General features: G+C 33.6%; 1 protein-coding gene across 1 annotated transcript; it reads right to left on the reverse strand.

Annotated features, from left to right (window-relative positions):
- Nucleotides 1–8,185: 8,185 nt before the first annotated feature.
- LOC110791741 (probable linoleate 9S-lipoxygenase 5) lies at nt 8,186–15,075 on the reverse strand. Its single transcript, XM_021996500.2, has 9 exons — nt 14,572–15,075; nt 13,108–13,397; nt 12,757–13,006; nt 10,979–11,320; nt 10,760–10,845; nt 10,535–10,642; nt 10,114–10,421; nt 9,751–10,014; nt 8,186–9,313 (listed from the first exon to the last, which is right to left on the reverse strand). Exons 1-9 carry the CDS (start codon nt 14,972–14,974, stop codon nt 8,563–8,565), a joined length of 2,802 nt encoding a protein of 933 aa, XP_021852192.2. The 5' UTR covers nt 14,975–15,075; the 3' UTR covers nt 8,186–8,562.
- Between the last annotated feature and the right edge of the window lie 1,177 nt (nt 15,076–16,252).

Raw genomic sequence — 16,252 nt, forward strand, 5'->3', positions numbered from 1 at the left:
TAGTACGAAGTATAAAAGATCTTAACAGATTATCAGAAGATAAATAAAATTAGATAAACTTCGTATTTTATAAATATTATGTTTAGAGAAATAAAATTATAACTGAAATTTATATTGAAGATAAAATAAATAGGGAATGATAAAATTTTAATCAAATATACCGAATCTTCTCCATAAAAAATATAGAAATAAATAAATGGCGGATAAAATGGGAAAAAAAAAAATTTGGTATGAAAATTTCACCATGAAATGACATGTGTCATTTCTGGTGTCTGTTTTAGTATAAAGTAATAATAGATAATTAACGTTAATTGTGGTCAATTTAAAAAGTTAAGATTTAGCTAACGAAATATCACATGTGAATGTCATATATTGATAAAAGGAGAAAGATGTTCACTAAAGCCTTATCGCGTTATATACGATTGATTTTCACTTACTCGTCTGATATAAACTTATTTGAATGATTCAAAATCGAAAGATACAGTACGAAGTATGAGCACAAATCATAGTTTTGTTACCTTTCAACATCTCCACAATTCTCCAAATCTTTAGTAAATGAAAAGCCAAGTAAAGAACACAAACATCTTTTGCTTTTTACTTTTTTAGGGAATCACATTGTAAGTCATCAAGACCTTGACCCTTGAGGAGGCATCGTCTAGCATTTGTCTCCAATACTACAAATCCACATACAACAATAATGATAGCGAACTTACATTCAATTACCGGCCCATCCCAGATCTTCGAATTATTTTTATCTGACTGTATGATAATATCATGCGTTGAATTAATCAGATCTTCAAATATATTTTATCGATCAATTGTATAATAATATTATGCACACGTTAAATTTTTGAGGGAAAAATATAGAGTTTCATTAAATAAGATCAAGCTCCACCAAAGTTTGTAGGCTTTTGGAAAAAGAGTTCATACAAACACGTTCCGTACTAAAATCGATTTTCCGTCTAGAAATAGCATGAGCTACCTTATTATCCGCTCGTCTTACATGAATACGTATGAAAAAGTTAAAAGACTCACTCATGGACATGATATCATCATAAAATGCACACGTTAAATTTGATCAGTGCAAATTAAAAACAACTCCGTTTATATACTAAGCGGATATATTTACCACAAGTCCATCCAATTAAATTAATAGTTCCCAATAATAAAAAAAAATATATAGTTAAAAAGAATTAAGTACAAACAATATGCATGCCCACCAATTCCCGTGGTCATTCATAGAATATCCTTCATACTCCATATGCGAATGAGAGGATTCTGGACTTGCCGACAAAATAGTGAAATAATGTGAATAGGAATGTATACGTATGCAATTACTATGCATGTTGTGGTCTTATATAAAACCGTCTTACACATAATATCATTATGTTATTAATTAGTTTTTAAATAAAGAGTATAACTATGTCATGATAAAATGTAAACATCTCATTAGAAAATACTAAAACTATATGATTAATTTCAATGTGTAACTTGTGTAATTAGAAATTTTAATTTTTTTATTAACATGCGTAACTGTTTGATTAGAAAACATAATTATTTGGTAAGAAGTTGGTTTATACATAACACCGTACGTCATACATAAATGATTGTATTGTATTTATACTTCCTTTCACGGAGGGACTATTAATTAATTACGTTACTTCCCGTGAGGGATGATACACATATTCTGTTAACTTCTTTTAAGGGTTGCACGTTTTTGAGTTTAGGCCATTCTCTTGTAGTCTAATCTTTCCTTTTTAATCTGTGTTTCTTAAACAAAAGTTGATAAATTTCTTATAAATCATCGTTATAAATTATAACTTATCACAAGGTGATCGAATTTTAATATCCAATACTATTTACAAAATCGAGTATATTCGAATCCAAGACGAATTGCAAAATATAGTCTTGTCCGATTCGATTTTAAGCATGCATTATTGTGCTTCACACCATAAATAATTAAGCAAATCTCAATCTCAAGTTGTTATAACAAATAGGGAATCAAGGAGGAAACATAGGCCCACTAGGCCACTAATATAATTCAAAGGAGGTTCCATCTTAAAATCAATTGACAATAGGAGTAGTCGTCTACTTAGGTTTTATAAACAAGAAGCTCTTTGCTTCATCTTCCCATGTATGACACAATTAATACTCACTTACTTTCTAACACAAGTTATGAAATGTAATAAACGAATTGTTCATTAAATGATTAAATGAATGAGCATACACAGGGTTCATGATCAAACTCGTTTATTTCACGGGATTCCAAAGTTGTTCAACCTCAGCTCATTTATTAAATAAAACGGACATGAACGAGCTTCGGCCGAGTTCGAGTTCGGGTAATATATTGAGATCGAGTCTCGACTCACTTACACCCATATTAATCGACAAATTAACAAGTGTAGGTCGGGTCGGCTAGCTACGTACCACATGATAAACAATTAAGCAATCTCCATCTCTAAGTTATGAAATGAAAGGCGTAGAAAAAACCACATGTTGGTATTCTCAAACTCTCACAAGGCCGGCATAACAAGCTAAGATATACTCCCTCCGAATTTAAATGTTATTCCCGTTTTTTTTTTAGTGTCCCAAAATAATCTTTCCATTTCTTTTATTTCCTTTTTAATCTCTTCCTTGTAATTTTAACTTTGTAATTCTATTGGTTTATCAATAAAAAACCTTGTAGTCTCATTGGTTGGTTTAAGTTTGGATGGATTAATGAGTTGGCATTTTTATTCCTTAAATTCTATTGGTTCAACTATTTTGTTTTCTTGTGAAAATGGAATCAAAAAGCAACAATTCCCCATAAAACTACATTAATAATAGTTAATCTTATAATGTTTCTTTTTCCTTAATTACCGCGTAAAATGACAAATGGGAATAACATTTAGGTTCGGAGGGAGTATATGGTACCAAAAAAACAGGATTATGGTTGAATTTATTGTGGGAATTCAAGGTGATGATGATGTTTACCATTATACCAAATTGAGTTGCATTGCTTGAAAGATAACATTATTTTAGAATTCGGATTTCAGAAGCAACTAACTTTTTTTTTTAATTTGGTATTGAATTTAATTTCTGCATTTATTATTTCATGCATGGCAATCATTTTTGTGTGTTATATTATACGGATTTTTCATGAAATAACCCCGAATTTTGGCGTAATTCACCAAATGCCCCTCGACTTTCAGAAATTCACCAAATGCCCCTCACAAATGACTTAATACCCAAAATACCCTTACTAATGATGCGCCGTTAGTCCTCCGTTAACCTAATTTTCAAATTCACCAAATACCCCTATTTTAATACTTATTTCACCAAATACCCTTATTCAGAAACTTAATTCACCAAATACCAATAACTTAAAATTACTCATTTTGATGCTCAACGGCTAGTTTTTGTGTTTGAAAATTAGCCGTTGCTTATTGTTTGCTTATAAATACTCTTTTTCTAACGGTTTATTGTAGTTTTCCTATTATTTTGTTAATTTCATATCATTTTTGTCATGAGTTTTCTTTCAAAATCATCATCCACACCCAATGAGTCCACATATGTAAGAGTCCCAAATAAATTTTGTTATCATGGGAGAAAATTTGACATCCGAATATCTGATACAACACTCAATCTGAAGCTCCGGTACAACACTAAAACAGAAAACACTCCTAAAAACACCTCAAAACGTCGCAACTCTTCAAGAAAATAGCTACTTCTTTTGTACCTTATTCTTTATGTGACCAATTAATTATATTTACCACGCAATCGGAAGGTATTCCTTTTTCAATATGGGAAACATCTTTAACATATGCAAACAGATTAAAAATAAAGCTCTTATTAATTTTATTCTAACGCATATGTTCCAGCTACCTCGGCTTCTATTGCTTCCATGCCACATATTTAACGTTAACTCCCTTTTGTCTCCTGTCTCTACTGCCTCCAAACATCTTTCTTCAATCTCCTAACTTTCTCTCAACCTTACAGTCGAGGCATAAAGGTTTTCCCACTTTTCTTTTGAGCTAGGTCCTATTGACATGGTCAGATTTATGGACAAATGTCTATTTTTGGATTTGAGGGAACAAGAAAAAAAAATGAAACTAAGGTATGTTCCAAAGCTCATGAACCAGTGAAAAAACATGAATCTTGGCACAAAGATTTGCCTCCAAACTCAAGATTTTCACATCATGAATCCAAGTTGAAATCGAGGTTGTGATAAAAATATATGTGTTATTGAACTTGATTTCTTAGTTTCTTTACCATTCGGACAATAAGAAAATTAAGGTGTTAGCTTTAGATTGAATTACTTCAGCTTCACTTACATAAGATCCCTTTGAAAATGGGGTTTTTTGGCCTTTTGCTCAGCTAAAGTGCATTGTCTTTACTGGATGAGGCCTGAACTTATTGGATCATAATTGAAATTTACTGAGTGTTGTATCGGAGCCTCAGATGGAAATTTCCTCCCATAATATTAGAAATTGTTTGGGACTCTTACATATGTGGATTCATGGGTGTGGATGATGATTTTGAAAGAAAACTCATGACAAAAATGATATGAAATTAACAAAACAATAGAAAAACTACAATAAATAGTCAGAAAAGGGGTTTTTATAAGAAAACAATAAGCAACGGCTAATTTTCAAACATAAAAACTAGCCGCTGAGCATCAAAATGGGTAATTTTAAGTTATGTGTATTTGGTGAATTAAGTTTCAGAATAGGGGTATTATATGAAATAAGTAATAAAATAGGGGTATTTGGTGAATTTAAAAATTAGGCTAACGGAGGACTAACGGCGCGTCATTAGTAAGGGTATTTTGGGTATTAAGTCATTTGTGAGGGGCATTTGGTGAATTTCTGAAAGTCGAGGGGCATTTGGTGAATTACGCCATAATTCGGGGGTATTTCATGAAAAATCCGTATATTATATATGTATGCGGCAATTTCACAACCAATCAACTAATTCAAGATTAAACCTATTATCATTTATCAATTTATCATTACATTATTGAATTATATTAATGTGTATCGTTGTAGACTTATAGGATTCGATTGGTTAAACATGGACCATTTTTTATTATGTGCATGAACCATTTATTATCTTAATTTATTAGCTTTTAGGCCGGTGACACTGACACGTATGTCATTTTTATTTTGGGAAGAACGTATGTCATATGTTGTATTGTTGTGATGTTGATAGTAAATCCCGGAATTATTATTTTTGTTACATAATTATGGAAAATTTGTCAAATACAATCTAATAAAGTTTTCTATTTGCCAATTACAACTTCAAATTTTTATTTTTGTCTTACAACCTCAAATTTCTATTTTTGCCAATTACAACCTTAAACTTATACATCTATTTTAAATTACAACCCCGAAATTATTTTCCGGCAAAAATCACCGGAAGATGATGTCATAATGTTATTAATAAAAATAGTTACATATTTTCTATAAAAAAAATTAAATCGATAAATAAGAATTTAAAAAAAAACCGAAAAAATAATTTTTTTTTACAGATATTCTGTACTTCATAATTTTTTTAATAACGTTATGACATCATTTTCCGGTGATTTTTGCCGGAAAATGGTTTCGGGTTGTAATTTAAAATAGATTTACAAGTTTAAGGTTGTAATTGACAAAATTAGAAATTTGAGGTTGTAATTGGCAAATAGAGAACTTTATTAGGTTGTATTTGACAAATTTGTCCATAATTATCTTTAGAATATATTTTAATTGTTTGTTTGAAATAGAAACAATAAAAAAAATTAGTTATTTGCTTGGGCGATGCCGCGATGCACAAGGTACTTACATGTATCTTGAAATTATTTATATATATAAAAAAAAAAAGATTTATCGACGTATAGTCGTATATTGTAAATTTCATTATATTACGTATAAAGTATATTGTTTAAGAACTAAATTTGGTTAACAAACTTTTTGAGTAATTTACTAGATTTGCTTAAAGCTTGATGTTTTTACTTCATTTATGCGTAGTACCTTATAAGAAATTTCTTAATTATAAATTTTATTAACATTTTAGGGGACAAGACATAATTGGTCAGCTAAAAAATATAATATTTTTTCCTTATTTTTTAACCTATTTTTAACAATTATGTGTGTGATTTGAATAACTTTCAAAAAAGATACTTTGTACTATACATGATTTGAGTATGTAAAGAAAAATTAAACAATTTTTTATTATCTTAAATTATTACTCAATATTTATCAAAAAAGTTAAAAATATTAAAAAAAAAAAATGGTTACTCAAACATTGGGCATTAAAATTTTAAACATTGGCATAATATTTCTTTCTTTTTATTGATATAGAGTCATAAGCTGATGTATTGGAGTAATGATTAAAACTTTACATCAATAAGCAAGATCATGAGTTCAAACATTGATACGAACATTTTTGTGAGAAATTAATAAGTCTAATGTGTGTGCATAACATGGCTCCATATCATTTGCCAAGTAATGACAACACGTGGAGAGATATCATGCATTGTCTTGAAAATTTAATACTTCAATATATATAGATATATGGATTAGTGCAAATGTGGTAAAAAGGATAAAGAAACAATGAGTGATCTCATGCCAAATGAGAAGTTTTGCAAGTATTAATTTTTTTTTGGTGCGTAAGTAATAAATTAACAATCTTAACAAAAACATATGTACAAGGGTAAAGTACACCCACAAACATCAAGAAACCAAAACAAACAAAAGACACAAAAGCAAACTACTGAGCAAACAAGCGCAAATAACAAGGCATAAAAAAAAGGTCAACTCTGGCCAAAGTTGACCGTAATTGTCAAAGAAGGGCAGCAGGCAGGCAGCACCTCCTCTTCAGATCAAATGCACCAACAGCTTCCCATGTGACCGGAGCTCAGAAAACAGCAACACCAAATGAAACCCAACAGCAAACTCTCAACAACAACAGCAACAGCAACAACAACAACAAAAACACAAGGGAAACAGGCTGCTAAAGAATTGCAGTCCCTTCCTTAACCAAACCAGGCAAAACAGAAAACCCCAGCAGTTTAATCTGGTCAACTTCAAACTAAACCAGCAACAGCAGCACCCTCTTCCCCCCTACAGCAACAACACACACCGCACTGTTGACAGCAGCCACACAAGACAACAATGGCACCCGGTGGGTTTATTCACCTGTTCCTCCAAAAATGATTGTGTCCCAACTCAAATCCAGATTAGTCGGAGTCCAAAGGGATCCAGATGCCCGGTAGTCAAGAACTATTATTATAATGAAAGATTAAACATTGAAAATAAGAACATACCAGGATCAGAATGAAGAGTACAGACAAGCTGAAAGGAAACCTTTCTTGCAACTAGCACATCATCACGACAAAGAATGGAAGATTTCAAGCGATCTTTGAAAGCCGTGATGGTTTTCTTCTTTAATATTACAGTACCTTCAATAATCACCTTACTATTACCTGAAGATTCTTTATTCTCCTTCACATCAACAGGTGCACTATTGTCTAAGGTGTAGTATGACCTTGCTTTATGCCTTGATTTTATTAGTAAGAAACAGACAGACTGAACTTTCTATTAATAAGAGAAAACAAAGCTGGTTTTCTGTGGCAAAATGAATAACATTTGTGAAGCTTCATCATATTTAATCAGTAGTCACTGATCTAAGAGTTATAATTATTGTGCAGCTTCATTCTTCAATTTGCAGCCTTTTACTGTACTTAGGTTAGGACAATTAAGACCAACTGTCATTATTTTTTATCATGATTATGTCAAAAGAATGTCAGCTAATTCTTATAGTCAGTGTTTCAAGATTCCACCTACCCAGTTAAGTAATCAATCCTAATCAGTACAAGTCATGCAGAAAGATTTTTTATTTGCAACTGAAATTTCATGAAGTCTTTCTTTCTTCTTTCCTATGGTAGAAGGAATCATGGTTTGTTTACTCGAAGAAAAACCACGGAAAACTTATGGCATGTTCATTATCTTCTCTTGTCTTCAGTTTTCAGTTTTATGGAAAACAAAAAACACAACCAATATTACATTACTCTTTGAACCATAAAGCCAATAACCAAACTGTTACAGTTTTCAGTAGGGCTTATGTTGTCAGCTTCTACATTTCTTCGAAATTGATGGAAAAACAATCAAACACTAAATCTAAATTAAAAGATGAATATGATTACACATTTGCACTTGTAATAATCTTTACAAAACAAACATAAACAACTCAATAATTTATCATAAACAACCAAACAAGTGAAAATTAGTATTCGTACTGTATGGTTTTCCTTTCCTATAATTTCCTCTAAATATGGTTTTTCCTGCTAAAACTGATTTCCAATTTCAGTATATGACATTTCTTACAATATGATCCTACGTAAATCTTACAGTTAACTTTTACTTGCTGATGTACGAACTTTGCTTGTATCTACAAGTCTACAACCTGATTTCTTTAGTGACCTTATTCATATTCATGCTTCCTAGACTACTCACAAGCATCTTATTTTCAAAACAAAAAATAAAGTAAATTCATAACCTTACAACTTGGTGCTCATTGCTTCATAGTGTAGTCAAAAGAGCTTCAAATAGAGACACTGTTAGGAATTCCCCTGCCAGTGATCCCTACTCCACTCGAAGGGCAAAGTAGTGTGAAGGGTAACTTAGCTGGACCAACCCGATTCTTCAGTTCTGGATCGTTGTTCCTTTCTAGGATCTTGTTTTCAATCTCCACTAGCTTCTTACTAAATCGTTCAAATGCTTCTAATGGTGAAGCATCAGAAGTCCAACCAGGCTCCCTTTGTCCAAGATAGACCTCATCTTCAGAATGCCTGGAAATAAGCTCTATCACAGAAAGGCAAGCTAATGTTCGGAGTTGGCTAGTTACTGTCTTCAAGAAAACGCCATCAGGATTTTTCTCTAGTTCTGTGTACTCCTTAGTGCCTGGTTCAGGCATGAACCTTCGGCTGATAGTCGGACGGTTAGGCATGTGCCCTGAGTAAGGGTATTGTCCGAAATTGACTACTGCATGTAGAGCTGAAGCCACCCATATAATAGTTGTACAAGTTTCTGTTAAATCATCAAAGGTCTTCATTTCTGTCCAGGAATTCTCACCATTCTTGTCGCCATGGCCTATTTCACGGATTTCTTTCCACCAGGACTGTAGTTCAGGATCAGTAGCAATCATGTCATCAGATTTGTAGTAAAATGAGCAATACTCTTTGACCCAAGTCTCGATTGCAGACCAAATTTCAAGCCCATCAACAGCATATGGGTAGTCTTCTATAAGTAGATTGTATCCATGAGGGCTTTTTGAATCCTCAACTGCCATCCCTCTGAAAAAAAAGCAATGAGATTCAGAATTTGATAATATTTTTAGTCACATATGAAGTACCAAAATTCTGATCGGACACCTATTCGACAGTATATGCTCATGAGGAGAGTTATTTCTCTCCCAGTAGACGAATGCAATAATCCCTTGTGCAAATAAGGAAATCTGTGTTCTCTTCCGTAGGTTTAATATACTTGTATGTCTCAACAAGGAGAAAATGACATTTGCATTGTAAGCACTTGTGCTACAGTTTATTTTTCCACAACTTCCAAAATAATATTACAATTGTGGTCATAGGTAACTTCTCTTGGTGCAATTCACTGCTTTTCTGGTTTGTGGGTACTGGTTTATTTCATTTAATTGCGCGTTTCAGTTTCTCATCTTTTAAGTTGTACCTCTTGATAAAAACACCTCATTATCGTTATAGACTAAACAGTATACCTCTTGATAAGGTCTTTCGGAAGAGCTTGCTCAGTGAAAACCCACTTCCTGTACAGTGAGGATGTCCACTGCACAACATACTGTCGGGGAAAGACAGCTGCCTCGAACAACCCACCAGCATTAAGAGCAATCTGACGAGCTACTACATTGACAGGCATTGTATCACGGAAGTGAGGATGCAGAAGTTTGTAAATTGGGTGAAGCATGCTCAATTGTCTATTGGATGCGATTACGAATGGCTCTATCACTGCATGTGTGTGTAACCTGTCAAAGACAATAAATGAAAACTTATTATTGAAACAAGAACTCAAGATACATTTACTATCAACTGAAGAAAATTTGTTTTTTTGGATGATCTAGTACCAGTGGCTGATAAGTTGATGATAAGCAGAATCATTAACAGCTACATAGGCTTTGGCCAACTGCCAAAGGGAGCCTTCAATACCATCTTTGGCTGGTAGATAAATTTTGCTAACAGCACCAAATTTGTCCCCCTTTGAATGCGGAAGGCTTAACTCAATTACCAACGGCTTCAAAGTTCCGTCTTCTTTTAGGAAGAGAAGCGTCCTGGTGGCATAGACATTTGACGTAGTTTCTTGGTTGATTTTCCTTAAGTATGGCATTACTATGTCATGGTGATCCAATATGAATAGCTTATTACTCTGGATTGCCTGATTGAAGTATAAAAAAACCCAAACAAAAAAAAAAACTCATGAAAAACTTATATAATATGATTCAGAATTTAACTTGTGCAACATGATGGACACTGTCATCAAGCCTTTACCTCTTCCACACTTAATCCATCTAGCTTTCCTTCTATGCATTCTTTGGTAATTGAGCTGTTCTGGTTTCCATATGCTTCAGGATCTAGCTTACTAACTGGTGGGAACTCCTGCATTAGCAGGAAAGATCTTGTTAAACGATGTAATCTTGGCATATCAATTTGTAACTTGCTTGAGACTTCATTAATTTATGTTTATGATGGAGACAAGAAATGTGATATTGTTACCTCTAAACGGCGAATTATAAGAGGATGTATACCAGCTAGCATCTGCCTGGTAAATTCTTCATCTGTCCTCCATGCTAACTCATCCACTGTACCAGAAAATATTAAGACACCAAAAAGCAATAAGATTTAAACTACTTCTAAGTGTCGAGGACAGAGATTTTTTTTACCAAACTGTAAATAGAGTTGTGTGTTGCATCTAAGGCATAAGCTAACGTTTACCCTTTACAATATCTGGCTTTGGGTAATTCAGAAAATCTGCACCATCGCTTCGAAACAGTGCTTTCAGGAATTTTGTTGGGACCAATTTCATAATCTTGTCAAGTGAAGGACTATTTGGAAGCTTAATTGCTCCGTCATACAGATCCAGCACTTCTTTGAAATCGTTAAACTTAATTGGTGTCCAATCAAATACCGCATCCAGCATACCAATAACGCCATGAGATAAAGACTTGACTGTATCACCCATGAAATCAGACAATTTGACGTGCCCAAACTTTTCATCTCTTGGAACATATATGTGTTTGGTCTTGGCTAGTGACAATCTACTCTCAGTCTGAGGATCTGCAAACAAGCTATATAGTATTAAGAATATAATGGAGTGCAAATTTATAGATAAAGTGTTGACCCTGATTTTGGTTGATGACAAATAGCAAACTTCCTGATTTAAGTTTCTGGTGTGTCTACAAGTAAAGTGTTTCTGTTCCAGAGAGGAACTTGAGATGGCTGCTGATGTTCCTGAGGTGGAATGCGCAAAGCTAGGAACTCCAAGCTAACACACAACAGAGGAACAACAAAGCAAAGAAGGATGAAGTTTTCATGTGATGAGTTCCTCTGTTTCAGAGGAACTCACCTGTTCCAGAGAAGGAACCATTGCAGCTGCTGAGTTGTAGCTCCAGTAAAAGAGCAAAACACGAACCTAGGTAGTTAACTACTCTTAGAATTTCTGTGTAAAATAATAATAGCTATTAAGATACATTGTGGAACTAGGATGTTTAATTAAATATTTATTAAGATTTTATCAAATTATTTAACAGCAAGTTTTAAGGGAAAATTACATAAATAAAGTGTCGTTTTATTTTCTTTAATAAAATCTGTTTTTATCCCTCTTGTTAAAACAGTTTCATTTTCCCTAAAACTTCTCCTAAATATCTGATTTAATTTCAATAAATATTTTCACAAATCTTTTAGTGGTTGACAAAGTCTAAACCACGATTTTCTCTAAAAACCGTTTTAAGAGAAGTGGTCTTCCCTTGATCCACAAGTCATGGATCGTGGAGACCAAGTATGTAGGAGTGTGGGCAGTTGAGATTTGAAGGGAACTAACCCTAAGGATTGTCTCTATATAAAGAGTCGTTTTCCTTCTGGTAAAATCACACAAATATTCTATCTACTTTCTTATCTATCAAAACGCTTTCAAAAGAGTTTATTAAGTTGATTTGTGTCCTAGCAATATTCAAGTTCCTAAGTTCCACAAATATCAAAAGAGCTTTATTATTAACTAGAGTTTTCAAAACAAATTGTAATCTGAGTGAGTAGAGATTGAGTAATCTTGTAAAGGCTTTTGAGTTAAAGTCGAGAAAGAGAGAAAAAGAATAGAGAGTAATCAGAGTAGATTACTGTGAGATACTTGAGTTTGAGTGGAACTCAAGTTGTTATATTATTGTAATCGAGGAATTATTTTAATATAAAAGGGTTTGAGGTTTTCTCTTCTTGAATAGTGTCAAGAAGTTTCCTCAAATTGAGCAACATTCGTTTCTGTCTTTTTCAGTTCCTTATATTACCTTAAAAGCAAAGGAACTCACTCTAGTTCCGAATACAATTCACCCCCCCCCCCCCTCTTGTACGTGTTCCTATTAGACTATCATAAAGACAAAGAAGAGAAAAGAAACTAGCCAAGCAGGGTTATTACTTTTTTTGTCTACAGAGAGCCATAAAGTGCAAAGATGTTGAACAATAGAAGGAATATGATTCTAGGTCATGGGGACCACTAAGCTAACCTTTCTTTGTTGGGGGGCGGCTTGTTCGCACTCTACGCGGATAAGGATATTCAGGAGACCCTCCATATATCGGGCGGATATATTTCCGACCTTTATCTGGTTCTCCTAGGTCATTGTAGTATGCATAATCATACACACGATCCCACTCCTGGAGCATTTCATTAGGATCTTTTCCTTTACCTCTCAATATCTCTAGCTCTTCTTCTCGATATTTACATAGTGGTGCAGGAGTTTGGTGAGGTAGGTATGTCTGCACATGATAAACATTGAAAAGGTTATGGACAACCCATTCCTTGCATAGTTCCATATGCTTCTGCAAATAACAATAGCTAGGCAAAAACAGCAGAAAACCTTATTGGTGAAAAATATACGGTCTTTTTCGTACTTTTGAGCTGGATAAACCCAAGAGTTGCAAACAAAATGGATTGAACCATGACCTGGGATGTCTTCCAAGGTGATGGTTCTTAGGTAAAATTCCTTGTCATGCTCATTTCTTACTATTAGTGCCCCAGGAAGAGCAACGTCCTCATCCCAATCAAATCTAACTCTGAATGCTGACTCGCCATCAGCCAAACCTGTGACTTCTTTGACCGTTTTCTGCAAATATGATCGTTTTCCAAGTTTCCCTCTGAAGTTGTTGGCTGAAAAATTGAACATATTTGCTGTTAATATGGCTAAAGCCATATTTGCTGAAAAAATGAACATATTTGCACTAGTAAAAGAAATGACTAACTTGAGACTTATACGATTATTTGCTCGGTCATTAGTTTCAGTAGATGATTTACCATCAATTATCCTTAACAGCCTTCTAGCCTGAATTCTCCGTTACAGATGAATTACTCCAGACTATATTCTTCACTCATAGCTAATAATTTAAGGATAATTTTCCTCTAAAAAAATTTTAATTTAAGGATAATTTGGAAGGTAACCCTACACATTGGACCATTTATCAAGATAACGCTCAAAGATTTGACCATAATTACTAGAACCATATCACCCGACTCAACCCCTAGTTGTACCTAAAACAGTAAAACCAGATAGCTCGAATTTTTACCCCAAACAGAAACTGACCCAACCCAAACCAAACTGACCCCAGAAACATCTTGAATCCAGAAAAGTTTAGTTAAGACAACACTCATTGACTATTGTAGATTGGTGATCCAAAACTTAACAACTATATTCATCTAATGACCAAAAACCCAAAATAATGCTCATCCCAAATTAACCCGACCAAACCAAAAACTCATCATCCAAATATGAGTCATATGAACTAATCATCAGAACTAATCCAATCCAAATTCCAAATATTTTGTTAGCATCTTTAGACTATAAATGAAACTCATGACCCAATGCTAAAATTACCCGAAATAGTAACATTTTGCTGGAATATATAACTCAACCTCAATCAAATTATTGAGTATGAATAAGGTAACCACAACTATGTTCATGCATTTCAACTTCAATCAAAATTAATCAACTCCAGAACTATATCAATCAGTGCTTCTGGTGGATATTCTTCAGAAAACAACAATCAATCATTATCCAATAAAGGGTAAATTATTCCCTATTTAATCAAAGAAAAATCAAACAATAAAGTCCAAAACAAGTATTCAAGATCCTTCCCAAAAATAAAAATAAAAATGATGAACCCGCCTCTCCTACACTACACTACGATATTCGCATCAAAAACTCTGGGACATTGTCCGGGGCTCACACTAGTTTCAAAATCATTATCAAACAAAATTCAAAGAACTAATGAATGGGTTTTTAATCAAGCAAAAACCATGAATCTGGGATTACTAAAGAGACATATACCAGGATCAACATGGACAGAACTGACAAGCTGAAATGAAACCTTTCCTCCAACCAAAGAATCATCAGAATGAATCAATTTTGACTTCAAATCATCTTTGAATCCTGAAAGAGTCTTCTTCTTCAAGATTACAGTTCCTTCAACAATCACCTTAGCAGGAGCACGGTTATCTAAGGTGTTCTTCACCACACTGTAGTAAAACCCATTTGCTCTTTGTTTGGATTTCAAAGTGAAGATCTTTGACTCATTATGTTGAGTAGGAAAAGCACTCAGTTTTCTGCTTTGGAGGAGAGAGAAAGAAGAAGAAGAAGAAGAAGAAGAAGAAGAACAAGGGTTTGAGTGGTTAATTGAATATGAGGAAAGGAGATTAGTGGTGCTAATCTCACATTTGAGTAGCTTAATCATGACTAATTATGCACTAATGATGATCTTGAAAGTGATTTTATGGATTTATTGTGGCTACTTCTTCAATGCCTTTTATAGTATGAAGTATGAGTGAGTCAAGATGGACACTTTTAGTGAATAGTGATCAGATAATTAAAGAAATGCAAAGTTTCAATTAAAAAATTTAGTTTATGCAAAATAAGTTGACTTCTAAATTATTAGTAAATGATTGTAGTTTAGTTGTGTAATTTGTCCTTATCAGTATTTGTCTAAGGAAGAATTTCAGTAATTTTATTTAGTAATATGATTTGTTAATGTGTTCGGTAATAGCGACGGATCTTGAACAAAGATGTTGAAAGACCTAATATTTGAACCTTCAATTTATGATTCAAAACAAGTGTAATCAATTATTAATACTACGTCATATGTATCGCAACATTCCACTCACATATATGCATAAAATATATAGATTTTACAGTTAGTAAATAAAATTGAGAATATATGGATCAGACATCAATTGCCAATTGACCTTTGTAAAAGATAATCCCCTGTTCGTTAGTTCAAATATTGGTGTCATGTTAAAACTAGACCTGGTTATCGGGCGGGGTGGGTCAGGGTCGGTGCGGGTCAAAAGAGGGTCGGGTGTTGAAAGGTCATTTTTAGCGGGTCGATAATGGGCGGGTCAAAAGCGGGTCGTGGGTCAATAGCGGGTCATTAGTGGGCGGGTCAATAAACGAGCAACGAAAAATGAAAAACAAAAGAGCCATGAGCAAGTACAAGTAAATACGAAGCTATACACGAAATTTTTTGTATCATTACTATTTTAATTTTCAAAATAATTGTAGTATAAGTTTGACCCTATAATGATCCTCTCCAATAAAGGCTCTGTCCAATAAGAGCCCTGCCCAATAAAAGCCCTATTAAGTTGACCCTAACCCTATATGCATTGGACTACCTGTCCAATAACCAGGTCTAGTTAATACAAGTATAGTGTTACAAAATAACAATAAAACAATCGTAATAATGAGGTATTGGTCTAGTGGTCAAGACTCGGGTCTATATATGAACATCGCTTCCATTTCCTTCATAGCCCGAAGTTTCCTTCTTTCTTCAAAACCTATTAACGTATATCGGCTCAATTTGGACATCTTCATTCACACTACAAAATTCGAACATCCTTCATCAAGGATTTGAGGTACACGTATAATATTAATGCAACTCGGATTTTATATATTTGTTTGATTAGTCTAAAGATTAGTTTCGTACTACCTGCTCCATAAAATAAAGAATATACTAGTT

The sequence above is a fragment of the Spinacia oleracea genome, chromosome 4 (assembly GCF_020520425.1).
Source record: "Spinacia oleracea cultivar Varoflay chromosome 4, BTI_SOV_V1, whole genome shotgun sequence".
In the NCBI taxonomy this organism is placed as follows: domain Eukaryota; kingdom Viridiplantae; phylum Streptophyta; class Magnoliopsida; order Caryophyllales; family Amaranthaceae; genus Spinacia; species Spinacia oleracea.